Here is a 20,499-nt window from a genome sequence, read left to right as displayed (position 1 = left end):
TTGGCCTTGGAGGGGTTTCCTTAGTCAGTGGGTACAGGCAAGCTCAAAGAGAACGTGTGGACCAGCCTCGGTGAGCTGGCTGCGTGAGGACCCCACCCTGCAGCAGAATAAAGAAACCCTAAGGCAGGAAAGTGGCTTATTTATAAAAGGCTATTAGAGCAGGAACAGGAGAGAAGAGCTGAGGAGCACTGAGGCCTGTTGGGGCAGGTTTTGACTACAGTACACGTTTAAAAAGTTGGCAGAAAAGATCAACTGTGCTGTTAGAATGGGGTGCTGAGGGGGTCCTGTAAATTGCTCTCTGTGGGTCTACCCTCTACCCTCTCTAAGGCATTTGCCAGCCCTTTTGACAGTGGGGAGCTCAGAGGAGGGGAGATTTGGGGGAAGGGGTTTTAGGATGCCAGCATCTGTGCTCCCACTTCATCCTTAGGCTCACAGTCCCCTAAACACACACACACACACACAATTTTTCTGCTCCAGTCTTTTGATTTTTTTTCTTATTTTGGAAAAAGAGGTGTCACTTTGCCCCAAAGCAATAATAGCTCTCCTACCTCCCAACCTCTAGTCCCCACACAGTGCCTTGCATTTCTCCAGGCTGAGACCTTTTGGGCCTTGGAGTCCCTGAACCCGCATGAGGTGACTAACCATGGCCACCTGGACCAAGGTTGGGAGGTGCGAATGGGGAAACGGCTGAGGGATTCAGAAACAGGAAAGCTAGAGGTGAGGTATGGGGCCAAACCTCTGCTCAGCTGGGCAGTGGGCAGAGGCCCTGGGCAGGAGGCCTAGAAGTTCTCATGATGGTGGAAGAAACGAATCCCGTCCTGCCTGTTGATGAGCTGACAGGCCTTTTCCACATTCTTGGTCATGCCACGGGGGTCACAGCTAAACACCCCGATCTTCTGGACCTGTTGGAGGAAGAAGTGAAGGCTAGCTCAGTGTTCAGAGGGAGGGCTAGCTTCATGTTCATGTTAAAGACCAGCAAGAGTCCTTGGTGAGGACCATTCCATGTTCCTGATGAAGGTTTGCTTCGTACCATGCATGGTGAGGGCTGCCTCAATGTTTATAAAACTAACCCAATTTTGGTAGACTTGCTCTCTGTGCGTCCAGCCTTTACCGTTTTCCAACGCATTTGCTAGCTTCAGGTGCAAGATCAGTGTTTCCAATAGGGGCCAGGTTAATCAATGTCCAGGTTGAGGACAGTTTAGTGTCTCATTGAGGGCTAGCCCAGTTTTTATGAGAGTGTGGCTAGCACAGTGTTCGTGGTGAAGGTTAGCTTGGTGTCCAGGGTGAGGGCTGGACAGCATTAGTGGTAAGGATAATTCTGAGTCTATGGTGAGGACCAGCCCAACCACCGAGCCTTTCCTTCTGGACAAGGCATCACGGCTTCAGAGGTGGCAAGTCCCTGCTGCCTGATTCCTCCCTTTACCCCTCAGGGTGACCCACACCTCTCCCCTTCCATTCCATTACCCCACCAATATCCCTGGGGGTGGATTCTCCTTCCCTTATGGAGCAGGTTTGGGAGCTTTGCTCAGACTGCAAACAATAAAGGTGAAGAAAACCTGAATATGGGGTGGGACTGACCTTTGGGTGGACCTCCTGCAGAGAGTCGAAGAAGGGTTCGAAGCGGGGTCGGCCAAAGTGGGTGATGGAGCGCAAGCCCGTGAACAGACTCCGGTTCAGCACCTTCTGGAAGTGCCGCTCACAGATGTACTGGGGGAGGGAGGGGAGGAGGAAGGTCACAGCCAGGCAGAGCCAGGGTCAGCTCCTAGTCCAGATAGCGGTCCACCCACCTGCCTTGGCCATCCTTACCCTCAACCCCCATACCCACTGAGCTGCCCTGCCTGGCCGGCCCTGACGTACCAGCATGGTGGTCCTGAGGTCAAACTTCTCAGCCAGCTGGGTGATGTAGATGTGTACGGACACCAGGTCCTGGTGGTCATTCTCCTCCACCTCCCGGATGATGTCAGCCAGCCACTCAAACTGCCGCTGGGTCCGTGTCACCCAGATGAAGTAGATCTGGGGACAGGGTTACAGCTTGGGACCCAGCTCATCTCAGGCTCCCTACACCCCAGGAATCATCACACCAATAGAAGTCTTCTGGTCTCTAGCAGCTTGTGCCTCTCCCCAGATAGCCTGGGGAGGTGGAAATGTATGTGGCCACAGGGCCGTGCTCTGAGGCAGAAGATGGCGCTGCCCCAGGGCACAGAGCAGTGGAAGTGAGCAATAGCCTGGGGCCATGAGAAAGGAGCCTGTCAAGTGAGCTGAAGGTCTGTTGGGGTGGGAAGCAGCTTTCTCTTGCCGAGCCTGACCTTCCACTCCCTCCAGTGGGCCCTGCTCAGGCTGCTAGGCTCCCAACCTACAGGCTGCCCAGAGGCAGAGGGTCCCGCTAAGGGGTATGTCACAGAACAGCCTCTGGAAAGACCCAGCTGGCTGCCTGGAGTGGATGGGCATGGGCTCAAAGAGAGACCAGGGGAATGGAAGCTGCCCTGGGGGGTACCCACCTCCAGCTTCTGATGGGGAGAAACGGGGCTGTGTGAGTTAAGAGGCAGAGACAGAGCTGGTATGGACGGAGGGGCAGGGGAGCTGTCTGTCACCCTCTGAGTGCTGACAGCATACAGGCCGGGCCTCTGCCCGCTGCATTCCTGTGGCCCTGACTCACCTGCCAGGCCCAGAGAGACAAGCAGGGGCCTGCCACCAGGGCCAGGGTGAGGCGAAGGGGCCTGGTGTGGAGGGCCCTCAGGGCCTGGGCTGTGCTCCTAGAGCCATCCAGGCCCGCCAGCCCTGCCTTGCTGCCTCCCCTCCTCTTCCTCTTGAGAGCAGAGCCAGTTTCACTTGTGCCCCACCCCAAGTATGCCCTTCCCTCTCCCGACCCGACAGTGCTTCAAGTGCTGGCTTCCTCTCCAACGCTGCCTGGAGGGACTCTCAGAAGCACATCCTACGTGGGGCACCCCCTAACTGAGGGAAGAGCCTGGAAGGCATCAGCAAAACAATTCTGTCCCTTAGGGTCCAGGAATACCCTGAGTCCCTTGGGGTCAGGCCAACTCAGCCTTTCCCAGACCAGGGAGGCCAAGGACAGAGGCAGGAGACAGGTTCAGATAGACACAGTGATAGGGAACAGGGGGCCAGGGACTGGTGGGAGGAGGGGACACTCACCTTCCTACAGAACACTTGGCAGCTGACCAATGACTTGAAGACCAGGTCTTTGAGGATGGAGGCAAAGGGTGTGACCCCAATGCCCCCTCCCACCAGCACGGACACCTCAAACTTATGCCACTCCTGGTGGCCCTCTCCAAATGGTCCATCGAGGTACAGCTGCAGGGAGGGGAATGGGTTTGAGTTAAGTTCGGCTACCACCATAGTTCTGAAGCCAGAAATGGGAGGCAGGGAAATGCAGGTAGGTGTATGGAGTGGGGAGTAGTGGGGGGCTTGTAGCATCATCTGGAAGAATCAGTCTCTGGATAGGGGAAGGGAGGAACACAGTGGGGAGTCTGGGGCAGCAGGACCGAGGCCTGCTAAGGGACTGTGGGAGCATGTGGTGCGTCCAGCCTGGGTCTGGGCACCTTTGGATGTTGGGCACAGCTGTCACCCGTCGGGGGTGAGTAGATCTCCCTGAGGCGGGTGGTCCAGGGCCCTGCTGCCCGGATGTGCAGGCTAAGCGTGTCCTCGTGGGGCGCAGAAGTCAGGGTGAAGGGGTGGCACTCTGTGGTCCCCAGAGCCAGGCAGGCGATCCACACCCGCTGTCCTGACTTGTACTCAAAGCCTTGGGGCCACTAGAACTCGAGGCGGGGCACTCCTGAGGAGGGGAGGTGGGTGGGAGGTGGCTGTCCTGAACCCAGCAACAATGTGACCCCTAGAGAGTTCCCCAACCTGCAGCCTCAGCTCTGCTTTTGGAATATGACAGAGGAGGCCTCCCGCCATCAGAGGTCATTACTCCCCTCAGGCCACGTCTACCCTGAGCGGGTGCTGGGCAGCACTGGGGTTGGTGGTCAGCCTGGCCTGGGCTCCTCCTCTCTCTGTTGTGAGAGAGACTCAGGTCCCCTGGCAAAGAGCTTCTCTTACCAGCTCCCTCATCCCTACCACCTCAAGGACCCTGCTAACTCCACTGGGCCAGGCCAGGAGATTTCAAGGTCCAGGCTCTGCCCCTGGCCTGTCAGCTTCCTCAGTACCACCAGCCTGCTCCCCTGACAGCCTCTATGTTGGTACCTGAAGGCAGCAGCTCCGCTTTCACCACACTGATCTCCACCTTCTTTCCGGCTCAGGCTCACCAGCTTGTCCCCCATATAGATAAGTACTGGGACCAGGAAGATGGTGTGGAAACGGGGCAGCTGGATCAGAGCGAAGCTGCCATGGATGATGAGCTGGATAGAGCAAAGAGTATAGCTGAGATCCAAGCCACACTCACAACAGGGTCTGACCCCTGCATCCTTTCCCAATTGGCCCATGCAATTCTCACCTCACCAGGTGCCATGTTCCTTCCAGGCTCCAAAACTTAACCTCTCCCAACCCATCCTCCAAAGCATTTATGTTAATGAGACTATTTGCATCTTCCTGACACCATCCTAGACCAAGCCACCTGCACTCATGCGGTAGCCTCCTACTTGGTCTTCCACTGGGTTGCCCCACTGTGATCAATTCTCTCCAAGACAGCCAGTGTGACATTTTAAAGTTTGTTTTATCATGTCATTCCCAGCTCAAGAGGCCTTAGATGATTTCCCATTGCACCGCAAGGCCTTGCGATGTTCTGGCCTCCACCTGCCAGCATTTCCCCCTCCCTGTTCTTCAAACACCGCACGTCCTTTCTGCTTCAGGACTTTGCACCTGCTGCTCCCTCTGCTGGGAATGCCTTTCCCCTACTTCTTCCCATCCATCTCACTTTTCAGGTCTCAGCAGAAATGCCACCTCCTCAGGCCTTCACCCAGCCCTCTCTATCCCTTCTCCCTGTTAACTCCCTTCAGAGCATTGTCGTCATCCACGATACTTGTGTTCCTTCATCCATGGACATGTTTACTGTTGTTCTCCCCACTGGACTAGAGGAGTAGGGACTGTGTCCATTTCATTTGCCATGACACTCTCAGCTCCAATCAGTTTCTGCCTGGCATATGGTAGGTGCTCAGTAATTACTGAGTTAATGGAAGGAGTTTCCCCAATTTACCCTGTCCCTTTGGAGACTAAGAACACCTAACCAGTCCTCCTTTTCCATGAAATAACTGACAGGTATTGTCCAGCTCCGGTCCTTTCCCCAACAAGCTGGTCTAATGTGGTCAGACACGACTTGCCCCCTTCTTCCCACTTGCTTGGTCCTGAGTATGGTCAGCCTGGCTCCCGCCTCCACATCTTCTCAGGACCTGCTCACAGAAGGCTCACAAGTGACCAAACCCCGAGGTCTCCCTTCAGACTGCATTCGCTCCCGTGCTTGGCAGCCTGTGGCCCTAGTGACCACCCCCGCCTTGCCACTTCTGTAACAGTGCTCTACTGGTTCTCCCTCTTTCCCTCTCAGGCTGTTTACTTTCTATCTCCTGCACTGGCTCTGCTCCTTCTCCCACCCCCAATCCTGTGTGTTGCCCAAGCCTGATTTCCTCACCCTCTGCTCTTCTCTTTCTATGATCTCCCACCTGGCGCAGCCTCTCAGTTGAGCCACAGCCCTTCAGCTGCAGCTGCAGCCTGCACAGGTCCGCCATGTCCTGCCACCACCTACTGCCCTGTTGGCCACTCATAGCCAGGCCCATCTCCTCTGTGCCCCGAATATTCTACCATCATTCCCACCTCTGCACCACTGTTCGTGCCTTTCTTCTTCTTCTTCTTCTTTTTTTTTTTGGCCCAACCAGGGATTGAACCTCGACCCTCGGCAGTGAAAGCACAGAGTCCTAACCACTGGACCTCCAGGGAAGTCCCTCATGCCCTTCCTTCCACCTGGAATGCTCTTCAGTTTCCACTCTGCCCTGTCAAACCTTAGCTTATCTCTCCTTAAGCTTAGCACAAGTTCCACCTTCTCCCCAAAGTCTTCTCTAACCAGTTTGGCCCAAACGAAACTCCCTTCAATGAGCTCTTCTAACTGACTGACTGGAACACTCAGCTCAGCAATTAATCCTGTATTATCTGTTCATTTTGATCATTTCACATGCATGGCACTTATCTCTGCAGCAAATCCTCAGTTCCTGAGGGCAGAGCTTAGAGTCTCCCCCTCCTCTGCTGGGCCTAGCACAGAGCAAGTATCTACTAGACCCTCAACACATAACAGTTAAAGTGAACTCTGGTTCCTCATTCAGCTCTCCATTCCTCCAGCTGAGTGTTACCCAATTCTTGAAACTTTCCCCACAGAGCTAACTCAAACCTCCTTGGGCTCTTCTCTCAATTGGCTCCAGTTTTCCCAGGTTCCTCTTTCATTAAGGAGCCCACGCCCACCCCCAAGGCTTTCTGAGAATCCAACCAGGCTGAGAACAATGTCAAGGTGACTTCATACTCCTTTGTTTATACACCTTGCTTGGTGTTGGCTCTACCTTTAAACCACAAAGCTGCTGCAGGGTCATGGTTGACTGAGGAGCCTGGGGAACAGCCTGCCAGCTCCGTTTCTGCTGTGCTAACTCCACCCTCTACAGCCTGGATCAGGAGCCTGGACACCCTTCCCCACGGTCTGTGCCACACTGGGGTCGTTTACTTGTAACTTCTCTTTCTGCCAGAGGTCAAGTGGCCATACCTGAGATAAACAGGAAGGCAGCAGGTGCTTTGGCTCTGATCTCCCCCCAGATGAGATGCTCCCAAGCTGCAGGGGCTAGGACTTCCCAGCAGAGTGGCCTGCACCTTTCTGAGCTGCTAACTTCCCTTCTGGATCCCCCAGTGATCCCCACAACTGGGGATAAATCAGAAACCGGTCTTGGTCTCAGGGTACCAGGCTGGCCACTCTTCTGGGTCTCCCATCTAGTTCAAAAAAGCTGCTTTATCACCAGAAACAAGACCATCATTTCCACCCCTAACAGAAACAGTAACCCAGATGCTAGGGCTCTACCCATTATCAGGAACGTTGGGAGGGAGGCATAAATTAGCCACAGTTTCCAGAGAAATTAACGTCAGTTCTAGGAAACGTCCTAAGCCCAGGCTGGATAGTCATCTTCAGAAGCATGAAGTGCTGAGCCTCAAGCAGGTTGGAAGCAGACCCTCCTACCTACCAGTGAAGACAGACTGCACCCCAGCACCAGCCTGACCCAGGCAATGATGGCCTTTCTCCCTTGTCTCAGGACAAAGGAGACCCCTGTGTGCAGTTCTGCCTGGAGCCAGGTGACAGGGCAGCCATCTGGGCTCTGCACTTCTTGAATGCTGGCAGCCAAGCTATCATCAATGGGGACATCAGAGCATTGGGACTTGGTTTAACTCCTCAGCAAGGCCCTCAGGGTGCCCTTCGGGGAAATGCCTGTGTCTGTGAGAAAGGCAGGCCAAGTAGAGCCATGACATAGGGGCACAGATCAGAGTCATCTCTGGAAATAGCCAGCTGAAGCAGCTGAGGACAAAGCCAGGGAAAGGTGAAAAGGGAACAGGAGAGAAGAAGGGAGGGAATGTGAAGGAACGGAGGCAGGGGCCCAGGTTAAGAAGGAAAGGGGAGAGGTGGAGTCTTAAAAATCCATTTTATCAACAGTCCAATGAAGACATTTTGAGCAAGTTCATTAACTTTACAGGTGGCATTTAGCTAGCTGGATGGATGTAGCTAACACCCCAGAAAACAGGATCAGAACAAAAGTGGCAGAACCTATTTAAGGTAAGTTTCTCTTTAAGAAGGTGACGCTCCCTTGAATGCAGACAGTCCACCCAAGAGCCCAAACCACCACCCAAAGGTAGGGAAAGACTGACTGGGCAGAAATGATGTGGGGTGTCTGGAAGGAATGCAGATCAGCCAGGTAAGGCTGCTACTACAAATCCCATGCCAGGGAGTCAGTCTTCCAAGTGCCGCATATTGGGTCAGCCTACCTGAGAGCCCCATACTATATAATCTCCACCTTTTGAGAGAGATACGGAGAAGTGAAGAGGATACTTGAAATAACTAAGGGGATGGAGAACTGATGTCTCAGGCATCACTGCCTCCCTGGGAACATCTGCCCAGACTCCGCTGGCCTGGTTCACGGCCAAAAGCCCTCACCAGCACGTAGAGCAGGATGTAGAGGTGGTGGGTCCAGAAGCCCCGGAAGCCGCGGCGCTGGAAGTGGTGGGAGGCGAAGACGTACATGACGGCGAGAACCAGGAGCAGCATGACCCCCGTGAGACCTGCAAATGAACATGGGGTGAAGGGCAGAGGCGCAGGGCCTCACAGAGGGGGCTGTTCTGAGGCTGCCAGGGTCCCCTCTCCACTCCACAGCTCCAGGCAGGGGGCGGAAAGCCCAGCATCCTTCCCTCTTCCTCTCTCCGACACCACTGATCACAGGTACCTTTCATCTCAACAGATCCTACTTGTCCTTTGTGGACCTTGTCATGATTGTTATTTTTCAAGCACCTGTGTCATTACTTGTTTTACGTCTGTCGCTTTCTTGACTCTCAGGTCCACAAGAACAGGGACCAGGCTAGGCTAGTTCACCACTGCACCTGAGTGCCTAGTGCAGGGCCTGGCACACCATGGGCCTTATGGACACGTGTGCTGAATGAATGAATGTACAGGGCAGCTGCTCTGAGCCCTCTGGGTGGAACTCTGGACATTGTAGGCCCTGCCGTCAGGGAGTCAAGGCTTGGCCAGCATTCCAGCTGCACTCTGCCTGGCAGCCACAGCACCAAGCAAGAGCGCTGGCCCTGTTAGTGAGCGAGTGGGACCACACTGTCGCTGCTCATCACCAGAGCCCCTGTGGATCTGGCCCAGACCTGGTGGGAGATCCCTCCTCTCAAAGGGGATCCCAGGCTAGGGGTGCACAGGAGGGCAATACTGGAGCCATTCCAGATAACGGCCCCTCAAGTGATCAAGGAGGAGAGAGGCAGAAGTGAAGAAGATTAGAGCCCTGTAGTGTGGAAAAGCAGAGGTTAAGAAGGGATCTAGGGCTTCCCTGGTGGCACAGTGGTTGGGAATCTGCCTGCCAATGCAGGGGACATGGGTTCGAGCCCTGGTCTGGGAAGATCCCACATGCCGCGGAGCAACTAGGCCCGTGAGCCACATCACAACTACTGAGCCTGCGCGTCTGGAGCCTGTGCTCCGCAAGGGGAGAGGCCGCGACAGTGAGAGAGAGGCCTGCGCACCGCGATGAAGAGTGGCCCCCGCTCGCCGTAACTGGAGAAAGCCCTCGCACAGAAATGAAGACCCAACACAGCCAAAAATAAATAAATAAATTTATAAAAAAAAAAAAAAAAAAAAAAGAAGGGATCTAGCCAAAGCCTGTAAAGTCCTGAATGGAGAGAAGGGCATAAACGCGGCCTCAGCCAGTAAACCCCAGTGTGCAGAAGTTAGCAAGCACTCTCTGAAGTTCAAAGCCAATCGTTTTAGGATTTAAAGAAAAATAAAAAACAACACGCTGTGTTTCACAGAAAGGACTATAGAAAACGTGTTACCCCAAGGAGGGAACAGAGTGAAAATATAAATAGCTTCAAGAAGCATTTGAATATATTCACAGCTAATAGCTCTAAAATGGGTGATGATGGGGAGTTAGGAATATGCCCCTAAACAGCTCTTGTCAAGACAGACTACAGAATGGAGGGGGAGAGGGGGAGGGGGTGTCCACCAGGCTCCACAGGAGCCTGGTCCCTCCCCCATGCAGCTGGGGCATAGCATTCCTCAAAGTCACTGTCATGGTAGGTGTGTGTGTCAGAGGTGGAGGGGTGCACTCCCATTCCTCAGAGGGAGGGACTAGCTCAGAACTGGGGCAGAAGCCCAGCTAAGCTCCTGAGAGAAGGCCTGGAATACAGAGTCTCCTACTGCCCAGGAGCGCGCTCGGGGCAAGGGCAGAGCCTGGCTCACCGTGAAGGCTATGAGGGCTGAGTGAGAGCGACTGGGCTGCCTGTGGCAGATAGAACCCAGAGCCTGGAACTCAGAGCCAGGCCCAGAAATTCACGGAGCAGAGAGGGCTCTCACCTGGCATGGTCTGGAAGAACCACCAGTAACACTTCTGGGGGGAACTCGGACCTGAGGGTTAGGGAAAGCAAGGACAGATCCTGTGAGGAGATGTCTGGGACCTCCAGAAAGGATCCTCCAGAGGAAGCGCCCCACACCAGTCACCAGTCTCCCTTTCTGTGACTTGGGATTGGGGACTCAGGCTGGTCACTGTCCTGTAACTTGGAGGGTGACACACTCCTCTGAACCAAGAGAATTTCTGCAAAGAATTTCACCCCCTTCACCCCCGAGCCAGGCCACACACACGCGCGCGCGCGCACACACACACACACTCACTCACCCGTTGTCATGGAAGAGACCAGGTAAGAGGCAGGAAAGGACGCTGAGCAGGCTGATGGAGAAGAGGTAGACATTCACCACACGGCCTGCACTGTGTTAAGGCTAAGGAAGACCAGACAGGGTGGGGTTGAGCCTGGGGCCAGCCCACTGGGGATGCTCAACCCATTCAGCCCAAGCTCCAGGACTCCAGCCGGCCAGAGTTGGGGGCCTGAAAAAGGACCCTAGGGATCTGGACTTCTATTCTTTAATAAACCTCCTGTTCCTCCCTTGCCCCATATACACACCATCCATGTAAATAGCCACATGCGTCTGAAATTATACCATTAGAAGTTCATTCCTTTGGTTTCTCTCATAGAATTACGTGTTTTTGTTTGTTTGGCTCACCAAGAGGCTTGTGGGATCTTAGTTCCCCGACTAGGGATAGAACCCGGGGCCCTGGCAGTGAGAGCATCCAGTCCTAACCACTGGACCACCAGGGAAGTCCAAAGTTAAAGATTTGCTACCTTTGGCATAGCTGGTGATTCCTATCTACCTACTGATTTTATAAAAGGTTACAAGTCTCATGTACACATCACTTCTTTATAGCCTTTCAATTCTCCACTTTCCAACAATGTTATAAAATAGCAAGGGCAAACACAATAAAATAGGCACCCACGTGTAGAAACAATGCTGTGCCAAGATGTTAAGGCAGCCAAGACTGGTCTGTTGGCTGGCAGGCAATGCCATTTGTCCAGCCGGTAGCTCAGGGTATGACAGAGGACTCCTCAAAAGCAGCTCGAATATTGGTGCATGAAAGATAGCTTGTTCCTGAGTCAAGGACCTTCTAAACCCATTTAGGGAGTTGTTGGGAAGAATACATGAGATGAACTCTATTAAGTGCCTGGCATGCAACAAATGCTCAATAAACATTCGCTGGATCTGCACAGTCACAGAGTCTAAAGCCTAATCCTGCTGGTCTGGTAACCTCTATCCTGGTGTGTGATACTGGGAAAAGCGACCTGTGTGAGCCCTGCCCCTCTCACCAGGTGCCTGTCTCTGATGCATGTGTTTCGCCGCCCATCTTCCGTGTCTCAAGCCAGTGTGCCCTGGACCTCCCACCCTGCCCTCTGGGTCCTGACCCCTCCTCACAGTGCCATCACTCCAGAAGAGTGCAGGGTTGACGTCCTGCCATCTGGTAACTGGAGGCAGGCCCAGTGTTGCCCTGGCCTTTGTGTAAGAGGGTAGGCCCAGATCCCGGCCTGGCTGCAGGCAACTGGCCAGGTGGTCTGTGCGGAAAAACTTCAGTGGCCCAGGCAAGAAATCGGGATGAGATACCAAGTCTGAGGGAGCTCCTCTAGCCCATGCCCCAGGCTCCAATCAGCCCCAGGGGGACCTGAGCCATACAGAGGGAGCCATGGTCAGTAGGTCAGAAGCTCTCTTAGCAGCGAGAGAGTGCAGGCTCCCAGCCCTGGGCACCCCTCCCTGCCCAACTCTGGAGCTCCAGCTGAACTTCTTCCCAGGGGCCAGGCATACACAGCCTGCAGGGACAGCCTCAGCCTCACCTCATGCATCCTCAACCACCACATGGTCCTCTCACTCAGCGATCTGGGAGGCCATGCCCAGCAGCAGCGAGTCCACATCTTCAGCTCTTTGTACGTTTGGGTGCTTTTGGGGTGGGGAGAAGAGAGGGGCATGGCTAATGAGGCCAGCGGTTGGGCAGCCAGGCTCTCTCAACCCCACAGTTCATGTCCTGGGCCCACCCAGTCCTGCTATTTGCTCCCAAACTGTGGGGCCATTGCTTCTCTACAGGTTGATTCCCCACTCAGGGTGCGCAATGTCCCCATCCAAAGCTCATGCTGCTAGGACACAGGTCTCCACAAGCACAAGGAACTGAAAACTTTGCTTCTATTTTAGGAAACTCGACGGTATGGTTGACAAAGGCACTAGATCTAGGTCTTGGTCCTTGCTCGGTTAGTAACCAGCTGTGTGACAGGACCTCTCTGAACTCAGTGTCCTGCCCTTAATAAAAAGGGCCTTAGGGATTAATAAAATAAATAAAATAATAAACAGGTATTAGCAGGACACTGAGGTCTCATTCAGCTCAGCTCCATGACTCTGATTCTATGCTTGCCTCTTCCCTCTTTCCTCCCACCGCCTTCCCCCTTTATGAACACTCTACACAAAGTATCTGATTTTGCTTTAAATTAATGGTCAATGGTCTTTACCCATACTGGCCTGGACAGATGATGCCTGGTAATCTCTCAGAATTCCTTTCTCCACCTTGCCCTCCCCACATGTTCACATTCACACACTGCCCTGGTGTGTCTAACTGGGAAGTTTCCTTGGGGGCCGGGATGGCTGGGGTACTCCATTGCCTACAAGGGACCCAGAGTTGTCAAGGGAGAAGGGAAACCTAGAAGGAAGTGATAGATGTAGAGCCACATCTGCACAGGCCCCTGCTGTGCCTCACACAGCCCTGAGGTGGGCATGGAGGACTGACGTTTGATGGTGTATAGCTACCGGGTCATCTCAGACAGTTGGTAGGGGAGATGGCTGGGGTGCCCCAGGCTGCTTCCTCTACCCCAGCCCATCCCAGCTGGCTGCCTCAGTCCTACTGCCCCCCTTCACCACACACCCTCAGACACAAACACACACACACCACAATACACACACACCCACACATGTGCCCCCAGCCCTGACCTCTCGGCTCCAGTAGCTATTGCAGACCCAGAGAGCTCTGGAGACACTTGAGTTCCTATTGATGACCCCCTGGAAGTAGCAGCTGGCATTTCTGAAATGCAAGGAGCAGGTTAGTGGTGACCGAGGCTATGAAGCCCCAATGTCAGGCATCAGCTCTGGTGTCCAAGGCTAGAGCCAAGGGTCCAGGCTATTGCTTCCTTGAGGTGGTGTGTGGTCAGGGTAGGTCCTAAACAACCTGAATTTTTGGAAGCAATAAAAAATAAAAATAAAGAAAACATCAGACCAAACGTCTAAAAGTGTATCCCTTATTTCACCATGTTTCATTCTCTCTCTCTTCTCTCTCTCAATAGAGAAAGAGACAGAGACAGATAAACTGTCAACTGAAAGAAAAAATGCACAACATAAGAGTTGTGAGTTTCAATTTTATTCAGGAAACTTCCTGAGGACTATCGGCCAGGAAACAGCCTCTTAGTAGCTCTGAGGGGACTGCTCCAAAGAGGGAGGGGGAGAACCCAGTATGTATAGGATTTGGGCTAGGGAATGGGTGCAGTCAAACATACATTTCTGTAAAAGGTTACTGCTAGTCACAAGGATCAGATACCTCAGTAAATGGTTTTTGTGTTTTTCTGTGTATGGGAAGGTGCAACAATCTGGGTCCATTAAAATTTTTTCCTGAGATATCTCTAACTATCTAAGGGATTTGTTTTCCCAAAGCACTGAGTGTCTTATCCTGTTTTTTGTCCCGAATTCCTTTTCAGGGTGTACTGTTAGAAGGCGACTGCAGTGGCTAATGACATGATCCTTGTAGAGCTGGATGGTGGGCAACATTCTTTATATATCTTCTTATATATGTAAATTAAAACATTTTAAAAAGGATTATTAATCGTTCTTTTGAAATTACTTGTCTATGGATAACTCAATTACTACGATTTCTTGGCCATCATAAGCCATATCCAGAAATTGGTCCAGAGTAAAAATAATCTAATCCATGAACTGTTTTAACTTATAACGCAATTGTAAAAAAAATAGACTGCATGCTTTTATATACTTTTAATTTAATATGTATATTTTTAAGTTTATTTTTCATTATTTTGGAGTCAATACTTTTCTTCAGCTCTCACACATTTTTATTGTAATTCCCTCCAAAGGCTTATAAGCCCCACTTCCTGTCCTTATAGCTAAAAGTATCCCCAGTGTAGTGTCAACACCTGAGGTTCAGACCTGCGGGCTTTGTGACTCACCCTCTGAACCTCAATTAGCCCGTCTTTAATTGGAGTATTAATATCTAAACCAGCTGCAGAAAAGTGGACATTAAGGTGCTCAAAAACCACAATGATGTATCATTTTAAACAACTGTTGTTCTTCTTTCCCTCCATATTCACTGATCCCTGGGGAATGGGCACAATTCTGATTGATAAGCCTGTCCTGAGGTCTCCTGAGGCAGATTTTTCTCAATATACACCTCCACCCCTCCAAACACACAAACATCTGAGCCCCTCCCTCACCTCATGTAGACGCCAGGGGGCACCATGGTAGAGAAGAACTGCTCAGAGGCCGCCAGGAACTCCGGAGAGATGCTGGGGTCCAGGAAAGGGCGGTACTCTGTCCACAGGGGTAAGAAGAGAAATAGGCTCTTTACCCTCACACACTCTCGTCACACGAACCCACCTATCTTCTTTGTCCTATGGATCCTGACCCCCTCCCCCTCCCCAAACCCCCCTCAGCCCAGGTGTTCCCCAAACTCCCTCACCTGTGTAATTCGGCGGTGCTTGCTGCAGGAAGCTGGGCAGCCACTCATACATCGCGATGTTCTGAGGGTCAAGAGAGGGGGAAATGGGAGGCCAGCGCTGGAGCAGCCAGGCCAGGAAGGATCTGAGCTCAAGGAAGGCTTAGGTGTGAGACGAGGACCAGGCAGGGGCAGTCACGGGAGAGACACTCAAACAGGAGAGGGGCGGAGGTTCCCGTTGCCCACGAGGAACGAGGGCAGGGGCGAGGGGCAGCTAAATAACAATCACGAGAAAACCTCTGGTATAACTAGCGCTTTGCCTCCTTATCACTCTCAGGAGCTTTCCCTAGACGGTAGCTGTCTGGGGAGGGGTGTTTCTGGGTGGGCTTGTCCAAGGATGGAGGGCTCTGCGGGGCAGCGGAGTCTCCCGGGGACAAGGACGTGGGGGCAGGGCCGCGCGACCGACCTGGTAGGTGGCGATGACCCTCTTGCGCGCGTGCTGGAACAGCTCTTCGTCTCCCCAGAGCGGGTGCTTGCGGGCCAGCTTCTCTGCCCACTGGTTGTGGTAGCGGAACCAGAGCAGGCCCAGCGCCTGCAGGAAGGGCTCGCGGTTCCCTCGCTCCGCCCCGAAGGCTGCCCGCGCGGTGGGGACACAGGCGAGGAGTTGAGCGCGGGTGGGCCCGAGGGGGGCGCACCTCGCCGGTCCCCCGCCCGCGCCCCCGCCGCCTCACCGTACAGCCCCCGTGACCCGCGCCGTCCCGTGGCGGGGTCGGGCGCAGTCCACATGCGCAGCGGGTCCTGCGCGTTCCGGGGGAAGGCGGGGTCGGGCCCCGACGCCAGCCGCCCCCCGGAGAAGCTCCGCAGCTCGTCGCTCCAGGAGTGCGAGGAGCCATAGATGGCGCTGCCGTCCAGCCAGCCCGTCGCCTCGTTGGTCTGTGGGGACAGCGGGAGGCTGAGCCGGGGGTCGGGTGGCCGAGGCGGCTCAGGGCGGGCGAGGGCCGGGCGGCCGTTGCGGGTGGTGGGAGCCTCTCCACAGCTGCCTCAGGTCCCGCCCCACCCCACCCCCCCAGCCGCCTGCCCCGCCCACCAGGTCCCGGGGGTTGCTGGGGCTCTGTCCGGTCTCGGGGTCCCAGCGGCTCCTCTGGAAGGGCAGCACCACGTCCCCGCTCTGGTCGCGATCGAACACGGGGTCTCCGGGCGGGATGTGGATGCTGAGGAACTCGGCCGGGCAGCTAGGCTTTTCCACGCTCACCAGGTCCGAGAGCACGTGGTAGCCTGCCCGCAATGGAGGAAGGCGTGGGAGGGCCAGCTGAGAGCCGCTGAGCAGTCTATCTAGACCCCCCCCCCCGCTTCCCCTGAAGCTTCAAAAGACTCAGAAGCCATTATGGTCAAGCGTAAGCCTTGACCTCCCCACCCCTTCCTAAGCCTTCATCCAAACTGTTTTCGTTGTAAGTTTGGTCTCCTTGGTAACTGGGAGGTGCCCAGTGAATGTGCCTAAGCCGTAGGGCTGGCAGCACCGGCTCCAAAATGCAGCCTGCCCAAAGGGCCTGCCAGACTCAGTGGGACACTGGATAACAAGTGTGGGCACCATGGATGGCCAGCAGGAGCTGAGCATTCCTGCTGGGAGCCAACAACCCACAGTCACTGCAGTCAGGCCCACCTGGCACCCCCATTTTGCTGGCCTACCCCCCAGCCCTCTTACCAGAATCAGAACCCTGCCCTGAACCTGTCCTAGGAGCCACAGGGGCAGAGTGAGAACGGAGTCCCCCCAAGAGTACCTACCAGATTATTTCCATGCTCCTCTAACCCCACTCCCATCAACAACTCAAGGTGACGCAGATTTATGCCTCCCCCAAGCAGACGTTCTCCCCCTGCTCCGACCCCTACCCCACCCCATTGCCTCCTCTTCCATCTCTCACCCCTTCTCTCAGACCCTCCATCACTCTCTCCCTTCATTCCCTGACTTCCCGCCTCAGACACAGAGGTGTCCAGCTGACCCCACTGGCTTCCCTTCCCCAGAGGTTGAGGCTCTCGTGGAAGAACACTCCCAGCACTGTGCAGTTTCGCAGGGAGCCCTGCCCTGCGGGGCCCCTCATGGCTGTGTTGCTAAGTGCCCGGCGGTTGGGCAAATGAGGCTCTCGGAAGGGCTGGTACACACCAACTGCATAGCTGGCTGCAGCCGAGAGCCTAGAGTAGGAGGGGTAGGGGCAAGGATGAATCCTCAGGGGGCTCCCTGAACTCTCTGCCAGGCTCCTTTCCACACCACAGATCCTAAAACCTTAGGAATGGGTGAGCCTTTGCTGGTACCTGCCAGCCCTTGCCCCTTAGCGGTGGCTACCTCCCTGACCCTGGGGCTCCATCTCCACTTGGCTCTCACCTACCTTTGCTGCCCCATCTGTGCTCCATGAGGTTGTTGTACCACCCATCAAATCGCTGCACCTCCCATGAAATGGGGTTCTGAGCTCCTGTGTGAGAACAGAGGGAAGGGGCAGCTGAGCAAATCAGTGCATGAGAGGACAGGCCAGCAGCAGAAAGTGGATACCCAGCACAGTGCAGGAGGTAGGGTATGGAGGGAGTTTACCCAGGGTATGTCCAAACTCAAGCCCAGTCTTTAAGCTGCTCACTGGACAACTATGGCAGGGACCACTAAAGTGGTGTAGCCAGTGTGTGCTGATAAATGGCCTCAGAGAGGAAGAGGAGGGTGAAAGAGAACAGTGGCGGTGGCGCAAGGGATGTAGGAGCCTTCTACTGCCCTCACACCCCAACTCCCTGGGGGACAGGACAGAAACGGTTCCCAGCCCTAAAACATCATACAGTGCAAGAGTCAGCCACGCTTCCACCCAGTGAAGGACATGTCATTCTGTGACTCACCCCTGGGCAGGGGAAATATGGAGAGGGGCTTGGCTCTCTCGTTGAGCCACTCTCAGAGCAAGGGTGTGGGCCATGGGGCTGTGGCTTTGGGGCCTATTGCTACCCCTATCTTTCCCCCAGTTTCTTGGGTGAGATCAGGGACTGACTGGTCATGTGGATAACCTTGCTGCCTCCTCTTCTGGGGCATCATGTTCCCCATATGATTCCTCTATTGACCCTACTTTATTCTCCAAAAACTAGGGTCTAGGAGGAAGCACTCAGCTGTCGAGGAAAGCACTCAGGCAGTGGGGGCAGAAGAAAGGGTCTAGAATCAGTAGTGGAGCAAGGATCCTTCTGGTCAGTAGATCAGATGACCAGCCAGAGTCCTTTCCCCAAACTAGGAGGCTACAGGGCTTAGGCTCCCTGTCTGCTCACCTCAGAGAACAGAGAAAAGAAAAGGACTCTCATCAGCCAGAGAGAGACCCATTCCTCCGGTTGTCTCTCCACTCAGACCAAGGACAGGATCTCAGAGCTACTTTCCTGCCCCGTGCCCTGGGAGCACGCACGTCAGCACACATCATACATACACTCGCCAGGGGGTCTGAGAGGGTAGATGACTCAGGCCCTGATGTTTGAGCAAAGAGCTCAACTAAGGATCCAGGACATGGGGCAGGAACTAGGGCAGCCACATACATGTGGTCTCTAAAATAAGATGAACCGGTGGCAGAACAAGGAGGCCGCCTCTTGCATAGGGTATGGGGGAGAATACCTCTGGGAATAAGAGGCAAGAGCTGGGGAGAAAAAGGAAAATCCACGGCCAAGGCAAGGAGAGGACTGGGAGGAAAGGGAACGTGAGCAGCTTTGGCAAGGGAGAAACTGCACGGGCTGCCTCACCATGCTGTCACCTCCAGCCAAGACCAATCACGCCACAGATTCTCTCTGCTTTCTCCTGGTGCATCCCCCACCCCTGATGATCAGAGACTTGCTCTCTTAACCTAATTTGTGGCACCTTAAGCTCACTTTTCTCCTCAGAGACCCAGACTACAGAGAATGGCCTCAGATTCTAATAAGAGACTGTCCAAAGCTGAAGTAACAAATGCTTATGGATATATATATTTTTTTAATTTTAATTTTTTTGCCATGCCATCAGTTCCCCGACCAGGGATTGGATTCAGGCCACGGCAGTGAAAGCCCAGAATTCTAACCACTAGGCCACCAGGAAACTCCCGGATCTTATTGATTTTTGTTTTTGTTTTTATCATATTGTGTTAAAACACTGGCGACTTCCCTTTAGCTTTGGGTCCAGTCCGATACCAAGATCCTTTATTGTTTTGTGTGTCTAATCAGTCTTTTCCTCTATGGGGTGTCAGGGGTCCTTACTGCGTGAAGAAAGAGAGAAGACAGAAGAGATAGAAAGGGCCCCCAGTTTGTAAGGAATAAAACAGGAAGTGCTGACACGCAGATGAAGGCTCCCTAATTCTGTGTATTTGGGGAAATTTTTCATTCCATTATCCATTCATCTAGTCAAGAAGCTTGAAATGAGCACCTACCATGTGCAGCGTGCTGGATTAGCTAGGGACTGACTAGGGATACAGAGGTGAATATGACACAGCTTCTGTCCTTGGAGGACCCCAGAGGATGCTGGGTTCCTCTGCTCCTAGCTGTGCTTCTTCTCCAATCTGTACTCACCCATGGGCACCCATGGCCCAACCAGGAGTGTCCATGTCAGAGCCGAGTGGAAGCCCATGATGAAAATGTTAATAGGGCTCAGTTGTTAGAACACCCTAAAATGGAGACCCTAGAAAAAAGACAAAGGACAGAGAGAATGAGCTCCAGCAGTTCAGGAGAGTCAGGGCCTCTTGAGGCCCCTATGAATCAAGGCCTGGGACTGGGCCAAGACCCGAGTGTGTAGCAAATGGCAGGAGACTGACTCTCTCCCAAGAATCTTTCATTCACTCAACAAACACTTGATAAGCACCCACTACATCGCGGGCACTGACTTGGGCACTGGAGATTAAGTGATAAACAAAGCAGACAGAAATCTCTGCTTTCCTAGACTTTACTTTCTCAGATTAATTGGAAACCTTGCTTTGACTCAGCTTCCTGCCGTGTGTGTGTGTGTGTGTGTGTGTGTGTGTGTGTGTTCCTTGGACAGAGTCTTGCTTGGGGGCCAGAACACTGGGTTGAGGCCAGGATACTGTGCGGCTGACAGTCCACTAGTGTGATCTTAGGCAGGTCACTTATCTGCTCTGGACCTTGGTTTCCTCTTCTGGCTATGGGAGTACACATGCCTGAACTGTCTACCTCCTAGCCTGGTTGCCAGAATCAAATGTGAGAATGAGGTTGAATTCCAAGCAAGAAAAGTGACAGATGTTATGTAAATGTGATATAGAGAGCGTAGGCTGGAGCTTGGCTTCCCTGGGCAGACTCAGAAAGGATGCAGCCCCCGGTGCTTATGTGTTTGGGGCTGGCTTTCTGCTCTCTCTCCCAGGCCAACAAATCACCTAGGGATGACAGGGAAACAGAGGCAGCAGGGGACTCAGGCTGGGACTCCTGAGTGGCGCAAGGAGTGCCTAAGGCCAGTGAAGACCTCCTAAAGGCAATATGGAGAAGGGGGTGGGGTGTGGCTGGGGAACTGTCTAGCAGAGGAAGGTAGGAGCTCAGGGAAAGCCTCATCCCTAGCCAAACCCTCAGGGCTCCTGGACAGGTTGTCGTCGTCTAGTCACAGAGGAGGGAACCCAGACGATGATCTCCTCCCCGACTTGACATCTCCCATTAAACAAATGAAAAATATGTAGGCCCAGCAAAATTCAAAAGCTCAGCATTCCACTCACTCCACCCCAGTGAAGGGCTTTGGATGGTTAAAGGCAAAAGGCTGGACATGCTGAAGTGGCCA

General features: G+C 53.8%; 1 protein-coding gene across 1 annotated transcript; it reads right to left on the bottom strand.

Moving 5' to 3' along the window:
- Positions 1-779: 779 nt before the first annotated feature.
- Positions 780-19,350, bottom strand: LOC136118459 (dual oxidase 1-like). Its single transcript, XM_065871720.1, is given in 22 exon segments — positions 780-902; positions 1,579-1,707; positions 1,858-2,013; positions 3,151-3,309; positions 3,558-3,790; positions 4,201-4,246; positions 4,248-4,355; positions 8,123-8,247; positions 10,031-10,074; positions 10,350-10,439; positions 11,256-11,266; positions 11,477-11,667; positions 11,890-11,992; positions 13,028-13,118; positions 14,533-14,629; positions 14,778-14,838; positions 15,220-15,386; positions 15,485-15,686; positions 15,841-16,029; positions 16,790-16,926; positions 17,120-17,218; positions 19,293-19,350. Coding segments are annotated over 22 exon segments (2,619 nt in total).
- Between the last annotated feature and the right edge of the window lie 1,149 nt (positions 19,351-20,499).

This window comes from Phocoena phocoena, chromosome 2, assembly GCF_963924675.1.
Source record: "Phocoena phocoena chromosome 2, mPhoPho1.1, whole genome shotgun sequence".
Classification (NCBI taxonomy): Eukaryota; Metazoa; Chordata; class Mammalia; order Artiodactyla; family Phocoenidae; genus Phocoena; species Phocoena phocoena.
The sequence above is the reverse complement of the archived record's forward strand: the minus strand, read 5'-3'. Positions and strand labels throughout refer to the sequence as shown.